This window comes from Cupressus sempervirens, chromosome 8 (genome assembly GCF_028749045.1).
Source record: "Cupressus sempervirens isolate cs-2001-9-10 chromosome 8, ASM2874904v1, whole genome shotgun sequence".
Taxonomy (NCBI): Eukaryota; Viridiplantae; Streptophyta; class Pinopsida; order Cupressales; family Cupressaceae; genus Cupressus; species Cupressus sempervirens.
In genome coordinates this window covers 839,557,693-839,579,389 of record NC_143125.1, presented here as the reverse complement: position 1 = coordinate 839,579,389, position 21,697 = coordinate 839,557,693, and the positions used below count along the sequence as shown (strand labels likewise).

The following is a 21,697-nucleotide window of genomic DNA, read 5'->3' as shown; positions in this document are numbered from 1 at the left end:
CAAAAAGATTCACAATTTTGGTGAGTGCTTTATCTATTTCAAAATCAAACTCCACCAGCCAAAATTTTATTTTATAAAAAATAAAAAATAGAATACTTTCATATTTTTGAGACTTTGTTTATACAAAGTTCAAAATTATTGATTAATTTTAATATATTAATTTTTCTATTTTTTTATTTTTAAATAAACAAATTACCAAATAATAACCTATCGACAAATAACAAAACCAAAACATTTCATTTAAAAGGCAATAGTTTCCGTATAAATACATCGATTTTCATTGCCTCCCGAATCTGTCTGCTACATTGGCTTTCGGTTGTTTCTCGCAGGAGCAGAAGATTGTGAAACAATAAGAAGAAAAATGCCTGCACACCACGTTGTTCTGAAGGGTCCCAATCTTATCAAGGAAATTATCTACGGAATATCCCTGGGCTTGATGGGTATGTGCCTAACTTACGTTTCTTCATATTTGTTATGGATATCTGTACTACAATCTTAAATCCGCAAATTTTGTAGTTCGAAGTCAATGTTTTTCAGCCATTTTTTGCTAAAATGTACAGAAGGGTTTTGAATATATCTGTTTTTAACCCAATCGAAGGATGGGATATTCAATTAATTTTATATATTTGATCTATTCTTTATTATACAACTACGATTTCTGCGGATTTAGCCCCGCGATTCTTTTCTAAATCCTTTTTCTCATTGTAAATCACGAGGGAGAGCACGATTCGTATTTGATATCTGGTTTATTCTTAATTCTTAATTTGACCTAATTTTGAGCAAGGGCTCACAAATTGTCTAGTTTTAGGTGTATCATTCTTCTTTTTATTCAACCAGCTTTCCGTGATTTGAAAAAATAGATAGGGTATGCAAAAAGGGATATTCTAATTTTTTTCCCTGTAACTCGAAATTACCCATATGAATGGTAATGGAAGTGTTGAGACAAGTGATATTGTAGGAAAGTTGGTAGGTGAAAAATAGGGTAAAATGCATCTATGGTTTTTTTTTTAAATCCTAGATTTCTATGTTGGTTTATTAGTTTCTTCTGTTCTTATTCTTTCATGATTCTTGGTTGAGATTTTTTTTTACAAACCTAATTTAATATTTATGTTATTATTTTAAGTACTCGTTTGCCTTATCTGTAATCTCATATAACTTACACCCCTTTTTATGAAGGATCACCTTTACTGTGATGTGGGGTTCTTAAATGGGTTAAGCTCTCAACTTGGTTCCAGCTCTAATTTTTTGTCACACTTAAATTAACGTTCTGGTGCTTGCTACACCACGATCTTTCAGCTGTTCACTGCCGTATTACATTTAGGGGGGATTTTGAGTGAGTTGGAATATTATTTAATGTACTACCATAATTGTTTGATGTTGTCTTGGTAAGACTCACCTGCCAATAATCCAGGGAAGGGAGCACACCATCAAACGCAGGCTTATGTTACTCCAAACAACCACTTTGGAGGCCTTTCTTTGTCACCAAAAGTTATCTTTTGGGGGTGGCTCTCATTATAGGGGATAAGGGTGCCTTGGATGGGCTTCAACCCTGCTCATCGTCATGGCAAATTTTCTACGTTGCTTGCAATCTTTGTCGATTTGCATATTTTTCTGTTACTTATTAAAGTTCGGGAAATTTATGTTCTATTAAGAGGGGAGATCTTTTCGGTGGTTTGATTTAATGTCCCTTTGCATCTTTATCTGTTTCTGATTAAAGTTCAGGAATTGTATATTCTATTAAGAGGTGAGATTTATTTGGTGATTTGATTTAATGTGTTATTGAAGTAAATCTGTAATGAATGGAATGAGAACTCGTTTATATCATGCTCAGTCAAATAGGACAAAAAAATGATATACGCACTTTAATAATAGAGACCCTACAAGAGATTATTTGGTGCGAAGGATCCAAATAATGAATGCACATGATAATGATTGCACATTCCAAAAGAAGTGTAAACTGTAGTTTGTTATACTATAGTTGAGTATTCCATATGTGTGTGTATGAGTGTGTGTGTATATATATTAGTTGACTTATTTGTGATATTAATTATTTTAATAATAGCTTAGATCTTGTAGTAATTATTGTGGGTTATTAATGTTTGGGTGGACAGTTGCAACAATTGGGCTGATCAACCTGTTGGTAAACAGATTTGTCTTCACACAAAATGTTTACAAGATGACTCAAAAATGCCCAAACTCGAAGACAAAACAACACCAACAATTGGGTTGCATTGCAATGAGATTGTGCAAACACCCTCTGAATTTTACAGGGTACAGCTCCCCGATTGGATATGCAATGAATAAGATTAACAAATGCTCTTAACCTGAAAGTGAAGGCTATCCTTACTATTCTTGGATAGGGGGCAAATAGCTGTAACAGAAAGGAAACGAAACGACTTCCACATACGGCAATGGAAATACACAGTCCCTCCACCTGCATATGCACTTAGAAAGATTGAGAAAAGATTAAACACAAGAAAATCTCCACAATAAATGAATTCAGTAATAGAATATAACCCCACAACTTGCCACAATTTACACATAAATCAAGGAAGAAAGCTTTTCAAAGCATATAATCTTTGGAATCATGGAACTCTTATTCGATTGGAAATAATCCAAGTTCTGAAAATTACTGGCAATCAAAATACTTGCAGAAAATTGAAAAGAAAACTAAACTAAAGCTAACAGCATTGATCACAATCAAAAACTGCTCCCTTGTACAATCTATATCACAGCACATAAATTGTCATTTCCCCTATCATGCAGCATACAATCTATAGAAAAGTGGAACCCTTCTTCTTTCTTCCGCTGGCTTATTTACCTTTGACTATTCCCGTCCCTTTATCAATTATCATCACCACTTTCTTCATAACTTATTCTTGCAAAAGAAGCCTTTTTCGATGAAAGTCATATCTGGCTCTTTTTAATTATACATTTCCCCTTTTTATGATAAGTGACCAGAAGTTATACACCTTTTACTTTCATAATATCAAGGTGAAAGTTTTATATCATACATGACACATAGGTTTGCCATGACAGATGGTATTTTACTGATGTTGGCTTTGTGCAGTATGCCCGCACATCATATGTCATTGGATTTCATATAGATAACTCACCATTCCTAAGAATTCTTTACATTCAGTTTCTGTTTGAAATGATCCTTCGTTGGTATAGGCTCCAAATCCATGGAGATCGGGTTCTCTGTTTGGGAAACCCGATAGGGTGCATTCGAGATGCGACCCCCCAAGTCATATTCCAATGAAGATTGGACAAACAATTAGTGACGATCTTCATTCTTTCATCCCTAGTCATTGATTTTGTGATTGAAGAAAGGTGGAAGGCTTCGGCGATGGAGATATGCTTATTGACATTCTGTCAAGTAGCTCATGCGTATGTTGGTGTTCTAACCATAAGGATTGGGTCCTCTGATACATCACATTGCCCTGTACAAGATAATCCTTATTGGATCATCTTAGAAGGTCGATGTCAACTGAGTTGAGCTCTATCTCCCTTTCTCGAGCTACGTCCAAACCTTCTTGCAGTAGAATGGAAATTGATTGCCATCTTTGAATACCCTAATATACCCATATTTTGAGCAGTCAATTTTATATAGAGTTGAACATATCTAACCTTTTCTGAATTGAGGAGACCACATGATAGACATAGAAACACTTATCGCTCCAATGCCTTATTTGATATTTGTTGGGTCCTAGTAGAGTTTGATGCATTATGTTAAGCAATTGGTATGCATTGTATGCTCTCCCATCATCTTAAGGCATTCTCTAAAACATTCGGTGAACACCCTCCATATTTTGTGAAATCGTGAGAGTCAATACAAGGGTATTTGGAAAAGACTATGTGTCCATTCGAGTGTTTGCCTTTGACATGTATTAATGAATCTGAAGATTGATGCGTACACCATCGACACCTTATTTCCAATCTTGAATTCACAAACTTCAAGTGTATTTTATCACCATGAAACTCTCAGTCTAAACAATTTCGATTCTAGTGGGCACTGACTGTTGAACTTGAACACATTTGGAGTCTCTATTCCTAGTTGACATTGGCTATGACTATCATGTGGTGCACGGCTTTAACGTTTTTCGGTTGATGCTCACGACCTCCTCGACATTTATCACCTTGAATCATGTAATTCATATGGTTTGGCCATGATATATCATGCTTCCGGGTATATCATGCGCTTCTTTTGACATTTAGTCAAACAGTTAGAATGCCTTGTCTATGTGAAGAGGTACTCCTCTAAAGCTTATCGTGCCCGATTGCTCATTGTGACACCTTCCAGCCGATACCTGGCATCTCCCTTCCACGGGTCTTATGGTATGTTTAGCTATTAGTCACATGGGTGCCGGGTTTGAGTTCCTTTTTACCTTTTATATATGAGATGTGGTCTCCAATAATTAAAACCTTTGAATCAAATTGCCTTCATGACCCGCGACTCTCCATGGACATCTGTCTCCTTCACAAAGCTTATTGTCTTGTACCCAACAAATGGCAAGTGTCTTTGACAACATTTGATTCCAACTTTTTCTCAGGTGTAGGTGATATGAAGAATGATGCCTCTAATCTACCTACCCAATATAGGGATCCGACCATAGTTTTATGTTGTCATTAGTCATGTTGGACTGAGTATGTCTTCAATTCTCAAAACTCGACTTAAGGAAGCATATCCCAGTCTCTTCATGCATTTTGAGGTCACTGTCCAGTTCCAGAGGAAGGCAAGATTTTGCCAGATGAACACTGCTGCCTTCAATGTGCGTTTCATCACCATTCTATCGAATGAATCTTCGAGTCATTGAGATTGTATTCTTGAACTTCTATATTGGATCACTGAGACTAAGCCAATGAGCTTCACATCCGACTTCTCCATACTGAACTTCTGAATTTGGCCAATTGGGCCAAGGGAACCATCTTAATCACTTGAACCACTTGAACCATGTTTAATATGGTTCTAAAATTACAAAGGAAAGCTTTGAACTTGAATGTTTGAGCACTTTGGTTCACTATCATGAAATTTCATCCAAACCTTGACTTGCACAATGAAACTTGTACAACATTTTCAAAATAAATCATAGGAGAAAATCGAGATTTGAAGGAAAGGCCATTAGGAAGACTAGATTTTCAAGCTTAAAATTGGGGGTCAAAATGCCAACTAACACAACCAACAAATAGGAAGTTGGAATTTTGGGTAGTGGGATTGATGTTGCATGTCCAACTTACACCCAAGTATTGCATTGTACTAGATATCCTTGTTGACTGAAGTTGCTGTTCTCTCCAAGTATTATTTTGCATTTATAGTGTGTGTTCTATTATTGCAAGTAGCGTGAATTGAATTGTGGCATTATTATTAGATAAGATAATGATATTAATGTCCAACAAGAGACCAATAAGGGTCTAAGGGATTGAAAGATATAACGGTACAATGAAGAAAAGTAATCAACAGGAGCACCCAAAGGTGATTAGAAAAAGAGCGCTAGAAAAGGGAAAAGAAACAAACAGAAGAAAGAGAGAAGGATCATTAGTCTTTTCTAGGTATAAAGAAATCTTGTATAAAGGGATAAGGATGAGGACGAGCAAGGGTTTGGGTCTGGCTCCGCTTTTGTCTCTGCCTCAGCATAACTATGGGGGTAGGATGCTATTTTCTAAGGAACCCAGGCCGAGGTCTGACCGATCTGGTGTGTCTAGAGACAGGCGGGTGGGGTCGTTTCCTACTCTCGGAAGTGGGCGTGGATGGAAAGAAGTCCATGCTGAGAGAACCAGAGTTGTAAGGTGTTATCTCTAAGCTGGGAGGCCTCTTGGAGATAGAGTGCCAGGCACCTTTGGTTGGAATAAATGAAAAATGTCGAGAGGGATTTGTAGTCTTTGAATAGGCAGTGGAATCTACCTCTGATCTCATAGTAGATGAGACACCTGAAGATAAAATAGGTCTCCATTTCTGATAAAGTGCAAAGGCAACACACCCGTTCCTCTTTGGTTAGGTGGTGATTGGTTTGGCAACGAAGTCTGTGGGCTCCGACTCTAAAAGACCCCAAGGCGATGTGGAGGGCATGACACCAATGACGGCTCAAAAATGAGGGGTGAACAATGATACCATCTCGGATTTCCAAAAAATGCTTTGAGTAGAAGGTCATTCGAGGGCGTAAACTGCCAGGAGGGTTGATCCAAGTCGTGGAAATGTACTGCCTGTAAATGTCGAGTCTGATGTGTTTGTTCAACTCTTGTTGTGAGAGGAGGAGGTGGGCGGGAGTATCTAATGAGAATTGGTATGGCGGAAGATGGTCAATGTTAATCCCTATCAAGCTCAGTAAGATAGTGGCCTGGGTATACCAAGAGCGAGCCCTAGTTGTCCTTGTCGAGCTGGCTATGTCCCGTGAGGAGCAGTAAGCAAGGTATGAGTGTCCATGTTGACCCTCAGGCGAGTCCACGAAGCTTTTGAGGAGGTGAATGAATAAAATCAAGTTGAAAATGCCGCTAAGCTGAAAAGGATGAGCTCCAAACTCGGCAAGAACAATGTTGTGTGGAGTGAAACGGTGGCAATGGATGATCTGATGGAGGAGAAGTGTCTATACTCGCTCAGTTAAGGCCCAGTCAGAGTTAACACGAGACGAACCCCAAACCTCTGCCACGTAGAGAACTGTGGGTTTGATCAAAGAGTCCATGAGAGAGAGCTTGGATCTAGTGTCCTGGAAGTGGTGCTGGAAGCACTCTCTCAAGGAGGGCAAGGGAGCCCATGCCCTTAGCCACTCTAGAAAGATGGGTCGGTCTCATGCTAAAATTAGGGCCGGAGAACTTGAACCCTAGATAAGTGTAAGAAGAGACAATCTCAATTTGCTGAGACCTTGGAAGCTGAAGTGGAGATGTGAAATCTTCAAACAGTTAAAGACCATGACCTGAGTCTTGCTCAAGTTCACTATCAGCGGGCGCTGATCATAGAACGAAGCAAGTCTATCAATAAGCCTTTGGAGCCCCTCCAGAGACGAGGCTAGGACAACCACATCATTTGGGAAGATGAAAATGGAGATCAAAACCTAGTGCAAATAACAACCATCCTCGGGGAGTGAAGCTTCATGGAGGAAGGACTCAAGCTCATCAATATAGATGTCTAATAGTGTAGGAGAGAGTGGACAACCCTGCTTCACCTTGATGGTGTTGTGTATCAGGTCCAATAATCCCTTTAGAGTCCTGAACCTACTAACCATCATCTCATAGAGTCTCATGATCACCGTCACAAGAATATCAGGAGTGCCAATATCTCTGAGTCTTTGAAAGAGAGCCCCCCTAGGTGCTGAGTCAAATGCCTTACGGAAGTCTACGAAACAGCAATAGACTTTCGTAGAATTGTGCTAGGCCTCCTCAATGATAGCCTGTAAAGTCAGGATATGATCCATGGTCTAGTAAGTTGCACGAAATCTAGCTTCTCCACTAGCACGGTAGTGATGCCTATCAATTTGTCGGGTAAGGATAATGTTAATCACCGTGGCATAAAGCTTGGCAAAGGTATGCCCAATCATGATGGTCTTGTAGTTCTCTGGGTTGAAGCCAGCCTAGATTTATGAATTGGGTAAATCACATGCCTTGACCAAGAAGCAGGGAAACCAGTACAAATCGCCATGTTAAAAGAGCACCGGTAGAATGGGGCACAAAATTAGAGTACGAAGCTTGAAAAACTCATCTTGAAAACCCTCTTCATCAGTCGCTTTGCTGCATCTCATGAGTCTAATGGCCTCCCCAACCAGGGAAGGAGTGAAGAGGTGGCAGTGGGTGGGTGAGGTGGGGTGGGTGGGAGGCTGGCCAGGGATATCATAGAGGATGGAGGCATGCTAAACCAAGGCATGCTAGTCAAGGGTGGAAGGCTGGGGAGGATGGTGGGGGAATAGAATACGCCAAAAGGACTTTGGATCACTGACGAGTGTATTGTAGAGGGATTGACACTGAGAAGCCACAAACACACGCTTCGTGTAGCAGATAAGGCAGTGATATGGGGAGTGCAACTGTGTATGAGGGGGAGTAGGCAGCGAAGGAGACGCGCAAGGAACAGTGGAAAGACTTACACTCAATGTCAAAGTTGTTAGCTTTGCCAAATTGAGATAGGCTAAGTTGAGTTAAAGTGTAGTAGTCTATCACAGCCATTTGTTGTTGAAACACTACATTGTCATGCAAGATTTGGTGTGTTGAATGAAACTGCTGAGCATGATGGCAAAAGATCATACAATAGTACGAGGAAGGTGTTTTAAAGGAGAGGAAAGATGTGAAGGCTGAAGCCAAAGAGGGAGGATTTAATCTCACTAAGATAAACAAAACCCAAGAAGAAAAGAATGCAGTTAGGAGTGGATGAAGAAATTGGATGGTCTATGAGCATGGTGTAACCGTAGTTTTTAATTGTGGACTCAAAATGGATTGAGCAGCTGAAAAAACTAACTTTGATTTGGGACTCAACAAAAACTGTAGCAAAAAAATAGACATAGGTAAACAAAATAACCCATAAATTAATGAATTTAGAGAATGCAAAGGTATATTTTGATCATCAATTGGCCATAATTCAAGCATCACATATACAAGAACCTCAAACGGTCAAAATTGGAAATTTCAGTGTGTTAAATTCAATTAGTACACCATATAACAACACTATAACTGAATATATATGTCAAAATAATTAAATACAATCTACATCATCCTCTTCTTTTGCAGCTGCTATCCTGATGATGGATTGCAGCGTGTGATCTGAAATGTTGATTAAATTTTTTTACACAATCAAGACCCAAAACATTATTGATTAATCTTATGGATTGTGTTAAACTTATATTCTTGATAACAATTGTTGTTTCTCTGAAATACATCTCCATTGCATTTTCTATAGGAATCTTCGACCTAGCAATATCTTTATCAATAAACATGATATAATAATGTACTTTGACAGTCCAACAGAAGAGTTGATTTTCTAAGTTGATGGCATCATGAGAATGACCCTACACCTTATTAGTTCTAAGCCGTCCATTGCATACTTCAATTCCTCTCTTTGGTGTTTGGATTGGTTTGGAGCAGCAGCATCAGCCAACATGTAAAAGTTGATTTGTAGAGTTTGAAATTCTCATTTCTCTTGATGGATCTTGTATGCACCCTAAAATGGTTGCCTAGACTATGGGCCCCCATTATTCAATTTATCAATTTATCAAATTTCCTAAATCAATGGTGTGTAATATTTTATTAAATCAATTCAAATCAATTTCCTTGATCAAATTCAATTTGTTTTATTTCTAAGGTTGATCATTTTATCCTAAGTCTTATTTAATTAAAAGAACTTGCTCTCTTTTAATTAAATAAAATAAGTCCCCGTTTAATTAAAAGAAAACCTCTCTTTTAATTAAATAGTTCATCCACATTTAATTAATTAAGAGAAAAATCTCTCTTTTAATTTAATTAAATAATTCCTATTTAATTAAAAGAACTTGCTCTCTTTTAATATAATATATTAATTAATATAAGACTGAGGGCGTCCATTACAAACCCCTGCACCCCATGAATAGGGAGCTATGAGTCGCCATTTGAGACCTCATTTTTGATAAATCTTGAATATAATGACTCATAGAAGTGTGCTCACATTTTAGGCATACAGATCTTACTTGATCCTTGCTGTTTTACCTTCAACAATTCTCTAAGCCAATGAAGATCCAATCAAAGGAAACCTTCAGCCATTGCTTTCCATTAAATAGAGCATTTTTAGTTGAATTTTTTGTTAGTTATTCAATTGTTGATTTTTTTTGCCTGATAATGGGGTGAAGCGAAGAACATGCGTCTTGAGTAGACTCGAACCCAAGAACACCTGAATGGGATGTTTTGCAGCTTACTGCTGTGCTGCGCTGCATACTCATTCTCCATATTTGGTCATGGATATTTGCCCTATGTATTTCTGGCTAATAATTAAAGTTTATGCTCTCAACCCCATAAAAAATTGGCTTAGTGATGTATGCCTTCCCTTTCTTGCCTTTCCACAATGTACTAAAACATTTCCATGTGATCATATTTTGTATCCCAATAGTGATGTATGGCAGTATAGTGGGGCATCTTTTTTGCTTGCCTGTTGCTATCTACTCTTTTGTACTTTCGGTCTCTCTCCTTGTAGTAATCATTTTTTGCTTCCACAGTTAGGTTATGTCTCTATACTTCTACCAGTTATCAAAAGCTTAAAGATAAAAATAAATAAAAGCTTTTGTAACCTACTATTATCATTTTTTGCTTGCTCACTTCATATGAAGTGCTGGAGTAAGTACAATATTGGGGATGACTTTATAAGCAATCTAGATGGAGGGGTGCTTAAGATAATCTTACCAAAAGCTAATTGCCCGTTTGGTTGCTGGAATAGGAATATGAAATTAGGAATATGTTTTCTATTTTCTATTTGGTGTGTCAATTGGAATAGGGAATGGGAATGGGAATACATATTCCCAGTTTGGTTGCTGGAATAGGCATACGCAATTAGGAATATGTTTTCTATTTCTGTTTGGTGCGTCAATTGGAATAGGGAATGGGAATGGGAATACATATTCCCATTTTGCCCCTAAAATGAGCTTATGTCCATTCCAAAAAATAGTTGTTATTGGAATAGCCATTCCTATTCCCAATATGCATTCGTATTCATAATTCCTATGTCTGCAACCAAATGAACCCTAATAGTGTTCTGATCGGCTGAGAGTCAGGTATGTGGTATTCAAAGACATCTACATCATTCTGAGTCAAAGAACCGTTTGAACAGTTCTGTGTTCCAACCAGTTATGTTACTGATATAGCGGCCTCCAGGTTGCAAAGACGATCCTTTGGCAGCCTCTGGCTTTGCTTTGTAACTGAGATGCATGTGTATTTGGTGTCTAGTCTTGCCCTCCAGAGAATGTGGGAAAAGAAGTGCTGATGTGTATCTTGTGACTGTGTTTGAACTGGATTGCAAAGTTATGTCATTTTCAATTTATGACAAGGCTGGCTTGATTGCAAATAGCCTTGCAAGTTGATACGATACAAATTTTGTGGAATTTGTGTGGATAGTGAATCTGTCCAAGAGACTCTATTATGGGGTATATCATGAGAATTTTGTGTAGTTTGGAAATGATTATCAATGTGACCTGGAGGGCTAATGGTACATTGTGAATTACTTATGATGTTTGCAATGGATTGTTGATATCTTCTAGACTCCACCTTTCTGAATCTATCGACTCATTAATCACTTTCTACAAAAAGCTCTGTTATTTCTCTCTTTTTAAGTTCTGCTATGCTTTTTATGCCATTATCCAGCGTCCCTACTCCTTTTTTTAACTATCCTGTTTAAACTGTGTAATCAAAAATCTGTTCACTCTGAAATGCTATCTTTGCCTTTGTACATTTTCACTAGTGATTAGGGTTCTCCTGATGTGACCCAAAAGTTTAGGAGGTAAATTTTTTGAATTAAGTCATCTCATTATAAATGTAGTATTAGTTTGAATAAATATTTATCATTCTCAATTGTCCTTTGGCTTATTCATGAGGTTGAATGAATCAAAGAGTTACCCAAGGATTACATTTTGCTGAATGCAAAGACCCAATGTTGGGATTGTGGATGAGGCAATTTTGATAGTGGATGCCCCTCAGCCCTTGGCACTAAGCTGAGAAAGGTTGAATTTTTGTGCACCTATGTTGATTATGCTCCTGATATCAGCATATTGCTGCCAAAGATCTGGGATATCCATCCTCGCAGGAAAAAAAATCTTTAATACTTGTGTAGTTCTCAGCATAGAAGCAAATAAATAAAATCAGCAGTTTGTTGGGGATTTATTCATTTTTCGTGAAGTGGTTAATGATTTTATTGATGAGGCTTTGGAATTCATGAGAGCCAAAAAATAAATTAAAGTCATGTCATTATAAATCAAAGCGTAGAATGAATACAAATTTAGTCCGTGTGTGTAGTTTGGAAACATGAAAAATAAGAACTAATATATGAATGTCATCAGTTACCAAAGTATGTCAATGGGAGTATTATCAGTTCCGGTTACATAGTGTGGTGTAAAGGACTTATAAATTATAAGTTCCAAAAATCAATTTAAAATATTTCAATATACATCATATATTGCTTTTAGACAAATGTCATCTCTGTGAAGTTCTGAAACACACACTCACACATTCACATAAAATAACATACAAAGAAAGTAGATCATATTAATGTTGTTGAGGGACCAAAGTAGGTCAGTGGCATTTTCAGGTGGTGTAAGGAAAATGTACCTTTGAAATTGCAATAGTGACTAAGAAACTAAACACTAAATTATGAAGCGCCAGAGAAAATACAAATTGAGCTGGAAAATAAAAAACGAGTTGTGTTTTTTTACTGTGATGCTTTTTTTTTTATCGTGTTACCAAAATTTGAATATGTGATAGTTATTCCTGAATTACTCTCTTAAGCTCCTCAAGAAAGCTTTTATTTTGCCAAATGAGGTTTTTAAGTTTAAAAACTATGACGATAGTGAAGCTACTTGTAATTTGGCATGAGATTAAGCAATAGAAATTTCATAGGAGAGTCCAGTTTCAAATCCCTTAAAGATGCATTTAAGCTTTTTAAGGTATAGTGCTGTGTAATGAACTCAATAGATAGGGTTAATCTTGCTTAGTTTATGTAAGGATTTCCTTCAGTTGTCACATCCTAAGGGAAGGTATGTAATGTCCCTTGCCTAGGCTAGTTTGGCATGGAGAGACTGTCAGCCCATTTACGAGGTCCCTGTAGGCTACTAAGTGGGTTTTGTTCAGATGGATATAAGGACTGTAGCACCCTTTTTTGGATGGATTTGGCATTGATCTTCATCTTTAGGTTTGATATAGTCTGATTTATAAAATTAATTTATGATAAGATATTTTAAAGTTTATTGTTATTTTAATTTATTTTATAAGGGATAATGAAAATTTTAAATATTTGAAATAAAATGAGTTCAAAGTGGTCTTTTCTTAAAAGAAAAATATTAAACAAAAGCATTGGTAACAATATAGCATAAAAAATGTTTTGCAAAAATAGTAGAAAAACATTCGTGAAAAATAACTCAAAAAAATATTCCCAAGAAAACAGGAAAAAAGTCAAAAAACCATTCCAAAAGAAAGGGAAAAAGAAAAAAGGTTGTTTTTCCGGAAAAAGTAGCTAAAAACAGTAAAAAGAGGACTGGGGTTCTCATTTTGGTTATAACTAATGCTTTTAATTTTGAAGGAGTTGTTGCTTCTTCTTCCTGGTTTGTGAGGATGGAAACCCCTGCAGGCAACATTCCTCATGTTATTGAAAGACACAATTTAGGAAATATCTTGTTGATTACTTCATATGGAGATCACAATTGAAGTTCAATGATGTTTGATAACTTCTTCTTGTATTCAGAGCTGTAGAGTGCTAGAGATTATTCACAAGGGCTGATTTGGGAGATCCATAAAATTTGTTGCACAGCATTGAGACTATTTCTTGCTGGCCGTTCTTTCTGAAGGAGGCTGTTCTTGTTGGGAGTTGTTCGGTGTAGGCAGCTAGAGTTTGGAAACCCTCATTTACCGGTTTGGCTGCTGCATGTTCATTATTTTTCATTATCAACAACTGGGCACATGAGTTTAATGTTTTGTAATTGGTTTTAACTTTTAATCATCTGGGTATCTACAATTTAGTCTCTTTGTTGTATTGTCACATTTACTGCATATTACAAGTAATCTTCTAAGTAGCAACAGTGACAAGCCTCTGCTCATCGAGATAGTTGCATTCTCATTTTTTATTCATGTTCTTGTGCCAGTTAAGTGATGATGGTGACAAACCCCTGCATTCTTAGATAATTGCAATCTCATGGTAATTTCTTATTATTGGTACCGTGTACTATTGAGCTAGCGTGGACAACCCCTACTCATCCAGTTAGTTTGTCTTTGAGAGCATTGCATATCTGAGTTCCATTGACATGCATGTAATCTGAAGCTAGCAATCAGCCAAAAAATCAGGGAGAGTCAATACAAGGTAAGCTCTGATTGTGGTTAAAAAGTGGGTCCACATGCTGAGGGAAACAATTATTGAGCCACCAAAGCATTAATGACATCTGCTGCTAATTTTGTTAACTATTCAGAATGGCTAAAGAATTCATGGGAAAATTACAATTCTGATAACTAATAAAATTATTGTAAGTGTTGTATGGGTTGTGCACTTTTTTATTGGTGGCTAAAGATAAGTATTGCTGATTGGAAGTCATTACTATTTATCGTTCTTTTTTCCCACGAGACAATTTAATTGTAAGTGATTTTTTCTGGATATAGATAAGTTTGTGTTGCAAACTTATTTTTTCCTCTATAGGTCATGGGTTACCTAGTCAAGCACACTACAAAAGGATAATCTTATGTGAAAAGGATAATACAAAGATAGGCAGTAGGAGTTGGGCTCAATAATGATTACTGGTTAATTCTTTTTTTGACATATTATTATTATGTGTGGATGTCTGGAATTATCCATAGACTAGAAACTAATTTTGTAGCTGCAGTTGCTGAAAACCATATTATCCACTTTTATGGATACATGATTTCAAAATTGCAAAGGAAATTAGGGGCTAATTATGATCTACATGTTCAAAGTTTACTTGTATGTTTTCATATTTGTTGGTAAACAGATTTGTGACAGTAGAATTGCCCAACGGAATGTGTGGCAAACCGTTCACAATAGTTGGATAGGCCCTTGATATCCGGCCTTCCTCTGCGTTTGGAGGGGCAGCTCCCTCGTAAGATACAGTTTTTAAAGGGGTTTTTCAATTAAAGGGATCTAAAACTTCAAATTTCAAGAGAAAGTCATTCAGGACGAATGCACCACACGCCTTCACAACCTTCTTCGATAAACAAAATCAATAACAGAGGCGCTCAAGAGCTACGCTTGAAAGCAACCAGTATTATTAAGCACATCCATGATCTTTCATAAACACTCGCATAGCACCATGAGAATGTCTACTATAGCGTATAACAATTTGGATTTTAAAATAAGAAACCCAAAGAACATTTCATTTCTTTTCCTTGCACCAAGAAAGCAATAGAGATTTTTCAATTCAGAGATAAAAAGTGTACATACTTTCCAAAATTTATCCCTAGATCAAAATTTCAGCATAGTGTTCCCTTATTTTTTTTAACCAAAAAGTCCCTTTTACAAAGCCAAAAGGTGTCCTTATATAGACATAGAGGTTAATAACTACCTCTCCGTGGTTAATAACCACCTCCAAAATACAAAATTTTGGAAGGTTAATTAACCTCAAGAAAGTTAACCTATACAAGGAAATTCGTAAAAACAAAACTTTAGCTAGAGTTCTTAAAAACGTTTGCATAAACAATCACTAATTCTTCTAGCTACTAGCCCAATCTATCTGGACACAATTGATCTATCTCGGATGCGCATTATTGATTCATAGTTCGGAATGAACACGTTTTCCATCCTAAGTTTGGCTGTGAGGTATCTATCTTGGATTTCTTCTGACTCCTGTCAATAGGCTGAAATGTTACAATCTCCCAGCATTGACTGCAACCAGGCTAAGCTTCATCATAGTTTCAGCATCTGATACATGGTTCTCTATTTCTGAATGAATCTGAACACTGAAGGAATCAAGGAGAAACTGACAATCAACATGCTGAAGATCACTTACTGGCACCCCACCTGTGATAGTAGAGATTAATTCATCTGTACTTTTTGTTTTCAGTTGCTTCAAAGAAGTCATTAACTTTTCGAACTCAGTGATCTCTTTGTTGATGTTTATCATCTTCCAACCAACACTTTTACTCCAGATACGTATTTGGTTGTCACTTGGATCAGCAATAATTTTCTCAAGGAGTAGGGTGCTCGTATCCAACTTGGCCATTTCTTTTAATTCATCAGCTACTTTTTGCCAGTTGGATTTATGTTCTTTGCTATTTTCCAGCTCCTTAGAAATTTCTTGTATCTGCGTGATGGCTTTACCATATATCTCTTTTACTCCAATTATAAGTTTTGAAGCATCTTCTATCATCCTGTTTATCCAAGCCTCGATCATCATACTATGTGACTTTTGTTGGTCGATTCTTTGGACAACAGTATGATCTAAAATATCATCAAGACCTGTTAGAACCGGCGGAGTGGCCACGACTTGGGTATTAGAAGGATTGCTGATTGAATTAATATAAGCTACCATCATCTGAACTTGTTCTTTGAGTTGCTCTTTGGCTCTTTTCTCTTTCTTCGCCCTTTGCAACATCTGAGTGGCAATCAGTTCAAAATTCTGAAAGTCTCTTTCCGCATTAGAAGGACCAAGGTCAACCTTTTCTAGAATGAAATCTGATTCAGATGCTTCATCAACATTCTTTTCAACTATAGGCTTGGCTAATTCCACACATAAATTGCCTGAAGTTTTATCAATAGCTAACCTGGACATCACCTTGGTCTTTTTCGCCTTAGGAGGCTTCTGAAGAATGCTAGAGATCATATCAAATGGAGGTGGAACCATTTGTACAACTTTCTTCCTCTTCTGAAGACTATCCTGGAACCACGAATGTGTAATTTTTGAAGCTTTTACATCACCTGTTACGTTTTCAGCAACCATCATTAAGTCTTCTGAATTAGATAATGGGTTATCTAACTGTGTGATGTCTATTATTGACATATCGGGAGGAAGGAGACTCAAATTAGGAATCACTGTATTATGAGGGGATGTAACAGGGACATGCGATTCAGCAATTTGAGGAGTTCTTTGATCTTTTTCACTGGATTCATTCCATTCTTGATTCATTCTACCTTTCATTCTTGTCCTTTTCCTTTTGACTGTAAACCTATCCGGCTGATTCAGATCTTCTTCCCGATCTTGAGCACCTGTATCCAGTTGTTGTGTCGACTCACTAGAAGTTGCATCTATCGCTATTCGAGACGATTCCCCTATATTATTTCTCTTCTCCTTATTTTGAGATCCACCAGTTGCTTTTTCGGCTCTGACTTTACTGATCCAATCTCTTGTCCTTTTAAGAACATAGGAAGACCTTTCTTTCAAGCTTTTCAATTCAGGAATTGACCAATCAATAGGAGGGAGCTCTAGCAATTCAATTTTTTCATAATAATAAGGATCAACCAAAGAAACCTCATCGCCATCTATGCCTGTCACATCAATGTCCAACTTGAAGTCTATTACCTGTCGTACTGTAAGCCGCATCCAATCTCTCTTCCTGACTTCGAAGTCATTTTCACAATCCTCCCAAAAGTCTTCTAGAGCCGGGAAGTGACCAAGACTGGAATTTAACTTTAATTCATTCACTGCATAGCCCTTACTATCATAAGGGAAACGCATTGTGTAAGGATGCAAATTTATTGTGGCAATAGATCTTTCAATGTTCCTGGCATCTGATGCACTGTCACAACTATAATATCCGATGCCGATAGGAAAAGTTATTTCATCTGTCCTCCTGTTCCTGCAAAGTTTATTGATTTGATTAATTTGCCTGCACATTTCAATTAAGACTAATTTATCATCAACAAATCTAGGTAACATCAACGGACATCCATCATAGGCAGCTAGCCGGATATAAGTAAACTTCAGAAATTGTATAAAAACACTTCCATATTTTTGCACTTTCATCGCTGCTTTTGGTGAAATTTCTGAGCCCAATGTTCCCCTGAATTTCCCTTACAGTTAGCATGGTGAATGCGTCATTCACTCTTCTGAAATGGTGCAGGCTATTATCATACTGAATTTGAGGAAGATGATTATAAATGATGGTTGTGTCATCATAAATGCCTTGCTGGTTAAGTCCTGGCCAACTTTTGGTACTCGGAATAGCGTAGAAAAGATATGAAGTCATATAAAAGTAGTTATTCTCTTGAAGTCCCATGAGCTGTCTATGCAGTGAGTCACTGATAATTTCAGCCCAATCAATGTATTGTTTTCCTTCGCAGACCATATTAATGAATAGAAACATCCAACCTTCGAACTCGTGTGAATCTCGAAGACCAACGATCCTGCTCAACAAGGTTACCATGTTCGCCACATCTTCTTTCAGTGATGATCTGTGAATGGATTTGCCTAATTGAGATTTGCCTCTTCTTGGTTGGAAGAACCACGATCTTGCCACAGTATTTAAACATTGGGTTTGATTGGCAGTAAAATATTCCTTGGCAGTCCTCAGGTTAATGCTGGCATATTGCATCCTAGTGGGCAATCGAAAAATGATAGCAATAGAGGCAGGGTCCAGACGGACAATTGTTTCATTGTTCGGTGAAAGAACTTCTCTAGTGCTGGGATGATAAGCCTTCATGCATTCCAACACTAATTTTGGGCATTGTACGGAAATGGGATGTCTGCCTGCTTGGGCCAAGCCACTTTCCAATACTTTTCCAGCTAATGGAGTCTTTTCTTCATTTACAAGAGATGACCAAAAGTCTTGAAGGCAGATACTTCCTAAAATGGTATCACCGATATCTGGAAGCGTATTTCTTAAAACAGGAGCATAATCCGGCCTCCGGTACTTGTACTTCATGATTTGATTTCCAATTCTTCTTTCAAATATGGTGGATCTCTTCAACCCCACACTGCACTCTTCATTTCCAGCTGAACTTGAGTGACGTAATCAGTGAGGCTTCCATAGTTACAGGTTAGGAACGGGCATTTCATTTTGTCAACCATTTCGCGTGCTTCCCTAGCACTCTATATGTCATGTTTGTGTCCACCACCCTTTTTTCTTATCTTGGCATTACGTCAAACAAATCAGGGGCGATCTCAGGAGCTGCTTGCATCCTTTGTAACTTGTTCATGGATCTTTTATCTATAGTGAGATTGTGTCAACGAAGGACGCAGACATCTTCCATCTCTCATGTATGGAGATAATAGGAAATCTTTAATAAGGAACGATTAAATATCATGTTGATCAAAGGCATCATTTAAAGCCAAAGCCTGTCAAACCGGATTATCAATCTTCTTCCAATTCACAATCTAGAATGTGGGAACAAAACTGCGAATTCCAGAATGGTATGATTATGGTGACGCCTTTTATAAGGTTGGCGAGTTGATTATGTATGGGCAGTATTAATGGTTCTATGTTTTGCGTTGAAGGTTTGTTCTTCAAGTTCTGCAGCAATGAATGCGTATGGCATTTCACATGACCCACCTAATCTCATCGCTCTGCGTAGATTCTACTGGGAAAAGCCTCGCTGTCATCAGATATGTTACCTCTCTGAAATGCCTTGACCAAACTTATGTCATGATTCGGCTTCATACCATCTGGCTTGCCAAATCGTGAAGAATCCTGTGCTGTAGTAGGAGAAATAACCGCCGGTTGAGCAAGCATGGTATGAGGTTTAATTGCTTCCTTAAAGATGTCTTTATCCTGCACTTGGTGAAGAGGACGATCTGCACGTGGTCAGATATGTTCCAACCTATTTCCTTCATAAATCTGGACTCCCATAGTTGACGGCAAGTATTCAAACCTCAGTATCACACCCACTATATTCGAGCCAAAAGAATTTACATATGGTTTATACAATTTGGAAAATTTCAAGCAGGTTAATAACTGTCTCAAAGAGGTTAAGAATTACATGTTTTTAATCACTATCATTAACCTATTGGAGAGGTTAGGAAAAACGTATTTTTGGTCGTTAACATTAACCTTTTATTTGGAGGTTAAGAAAAACATGGTTTTGGTGGCTAACATTAACCTATTGAGAAGTTAAAGGTTAAGAAATACGTGTTTGGGCGGCGATCATTAACCTTTATAACTTGAGGCTCAGAAGTTGGATTTCAATGATCTCAAGTGCTGTGCGGAACCGCTAACAAGCCGGGGACATGGAGGCTTAAAGACTTGCAAATTTCACAGATAGAATGATCAATTTAAGGCTTAAAACCAGGCAAGTTTTAAATACGAACCATGGCTCGTAGAATTGAAACAAATTCTATAGTCGGGCAACAATATTCCAATTATTTGAACTTTGGAATTTTTGTTTTTGTGTTTGAGAATAGATGTATGCGCAGAATAATAATTAGTTTACATTTATGCTCTACATATTATTGACAAATCTTATTGAATGCATGCTTCCTCTTAGTTTTTTAATAGTTTAAGAGGTATTTGAATGTATCATGTTTTGGTGTATGGTTTTTACTTGTTGAGAGAGCTATTTTTCCTTGCTAAGCATGTATGGTATATCCAAATGCAGCTGGGGGTATTTGGAAAATGTACCACTGGAATGAGCAGCGGAAGACCAGGGAGTTTTATGCAATGCTTGATCGAGGAGAAATATCTGTTGTCCATGAGGAAGAATAGATTTTATCGTTTTTAGGATCAAGACATATTATAATTCTGGACAAGTTTCTTTTCTTTTTAATTGGGAGTGTAGAATAATATTTGTTGTTTTACATTGGGCTTGAATCTTAATTTTCTTGGCTCATGTGCCTTATTGTCAGTTCTGTCATTATGCCACCTTCCCTTAAATACAAACACGACATCGTCAATAATGGAAATGTTATTTTTTGATGATAGCACTTAGAAAAGCACAGAAGCCTAATTGTCTGAATTTAAAACTCTTCGGTATTACATTTTTCTGTGCAAGGGAGATGTACTAAAACAATTGCCTATTCAATCTAAAGCTTTGCTACTAAGCTTGTTACTTAGTTTCTTTGTTCCTTTATTTTGCAATACAGTAAAGTCCAAGAATATATTTGACATCAATTTTATGATCTTGTTGAAGATTGAATTCCAAGGTTCTGTTGCATTTTTGGAGAAAGCTGTTGGTTAAGTTTGATTGTATTGGCTGCCATTATTTATGTTTTTCAACTGTGCTGTTAATTATTATGATTGATATAAGTTGGACTGCAAGCTATCACTATCTAGTTAGAGAGTGCAGTAAAAAGAGATTCAGTAAATCAGTGTTGACATTAAAATATATGAAATTTTCTTCTTGGGTCACAGTATGCTTCAAATCTATATTTTTCTACATTTGTTTTATAATTTAGTAGTGATTTTTCGGTCTCTGGCTTTCATAGGCTAAGAGAGTTTTTTTTGGAACCAGTGGTGGATGGATTTTTTCTTTCCAAAGTAAATTTTGGGTGTACTTTTGATTCAATTGCAGTTGGACTCTATTTTATCTTGAATGCTTGATATGATGTGATGAATGCCTATCCTTCTCATTCTGTCTTGACTCTTAAATATCATAAAATGTGATTATTTCTCTCGCTCACTCCTGCCATTTCTTTCCTTTTCGGGAGTCTGCTGCGAGTATTTTCTTCACATTTACAGAAACCTAAGCATGATTTAGGCAGGGTGCTAACTTAAAATGGTTTGCATGGACACAACCCATCTCAACCATTGAACCAACCATTCTACATTTATTGTGGTATCATTGATAGCGGCATATTTTGACTCCCTACTCAAAGGGAAAGTAATTTGGACGCTTGGATTTCATACACTTCTGTGGATGTTTCCCTCCTACGATGCTTTAATGGGCCAGATGATAGCAGATTGGTTTTTAATAATTTTGTTGTTTGTTGTGTTATACATTGATTTGTATTACAAGGGAATATTCCCAATAAATGGTTTGCCATTTTAAGTTCGAGTATTTAATGAAAAGCCTCTTAGATTACTGTGGTCTCGAGTAATCAAATATTCTTAAGAAAAGGGCCATTAGTGGAACCAGTCTTGAGTAATCAAATTTTCTTAGTAAAAGGCCATTATTGGAACCAGT

The 21,697-nt window shown here is 37.1% G+C and overlaps 1 protein-coding gene across 1 annotated transcript; it reads left to right on the top strand.

Moving 5' to 3' along the window:
* Positions 1–252: 252 nt before the first annotated feature.
* On the top strand, positions 253–20,627 carry LOC149545030 (cytochrome c oxidase subunit 5C-like). Its single transcript, XM_089795531.1, has 2 exons — positions 253–440; positions 20,174–20,627. The coding sequence occupies exons 1-2, from the start codon at positions 362–364 to the stop codon at positions 20,278–20,280; spliced, it is 186 nt and encodes a 61-aa protein (XP_089651657.1). The 5' UTR covers positions 253–361; the 3' UTR covers positions 20,281–20,627.
* Positions 20,628–21,697: the final 1,070 nt, after the last annotated feature.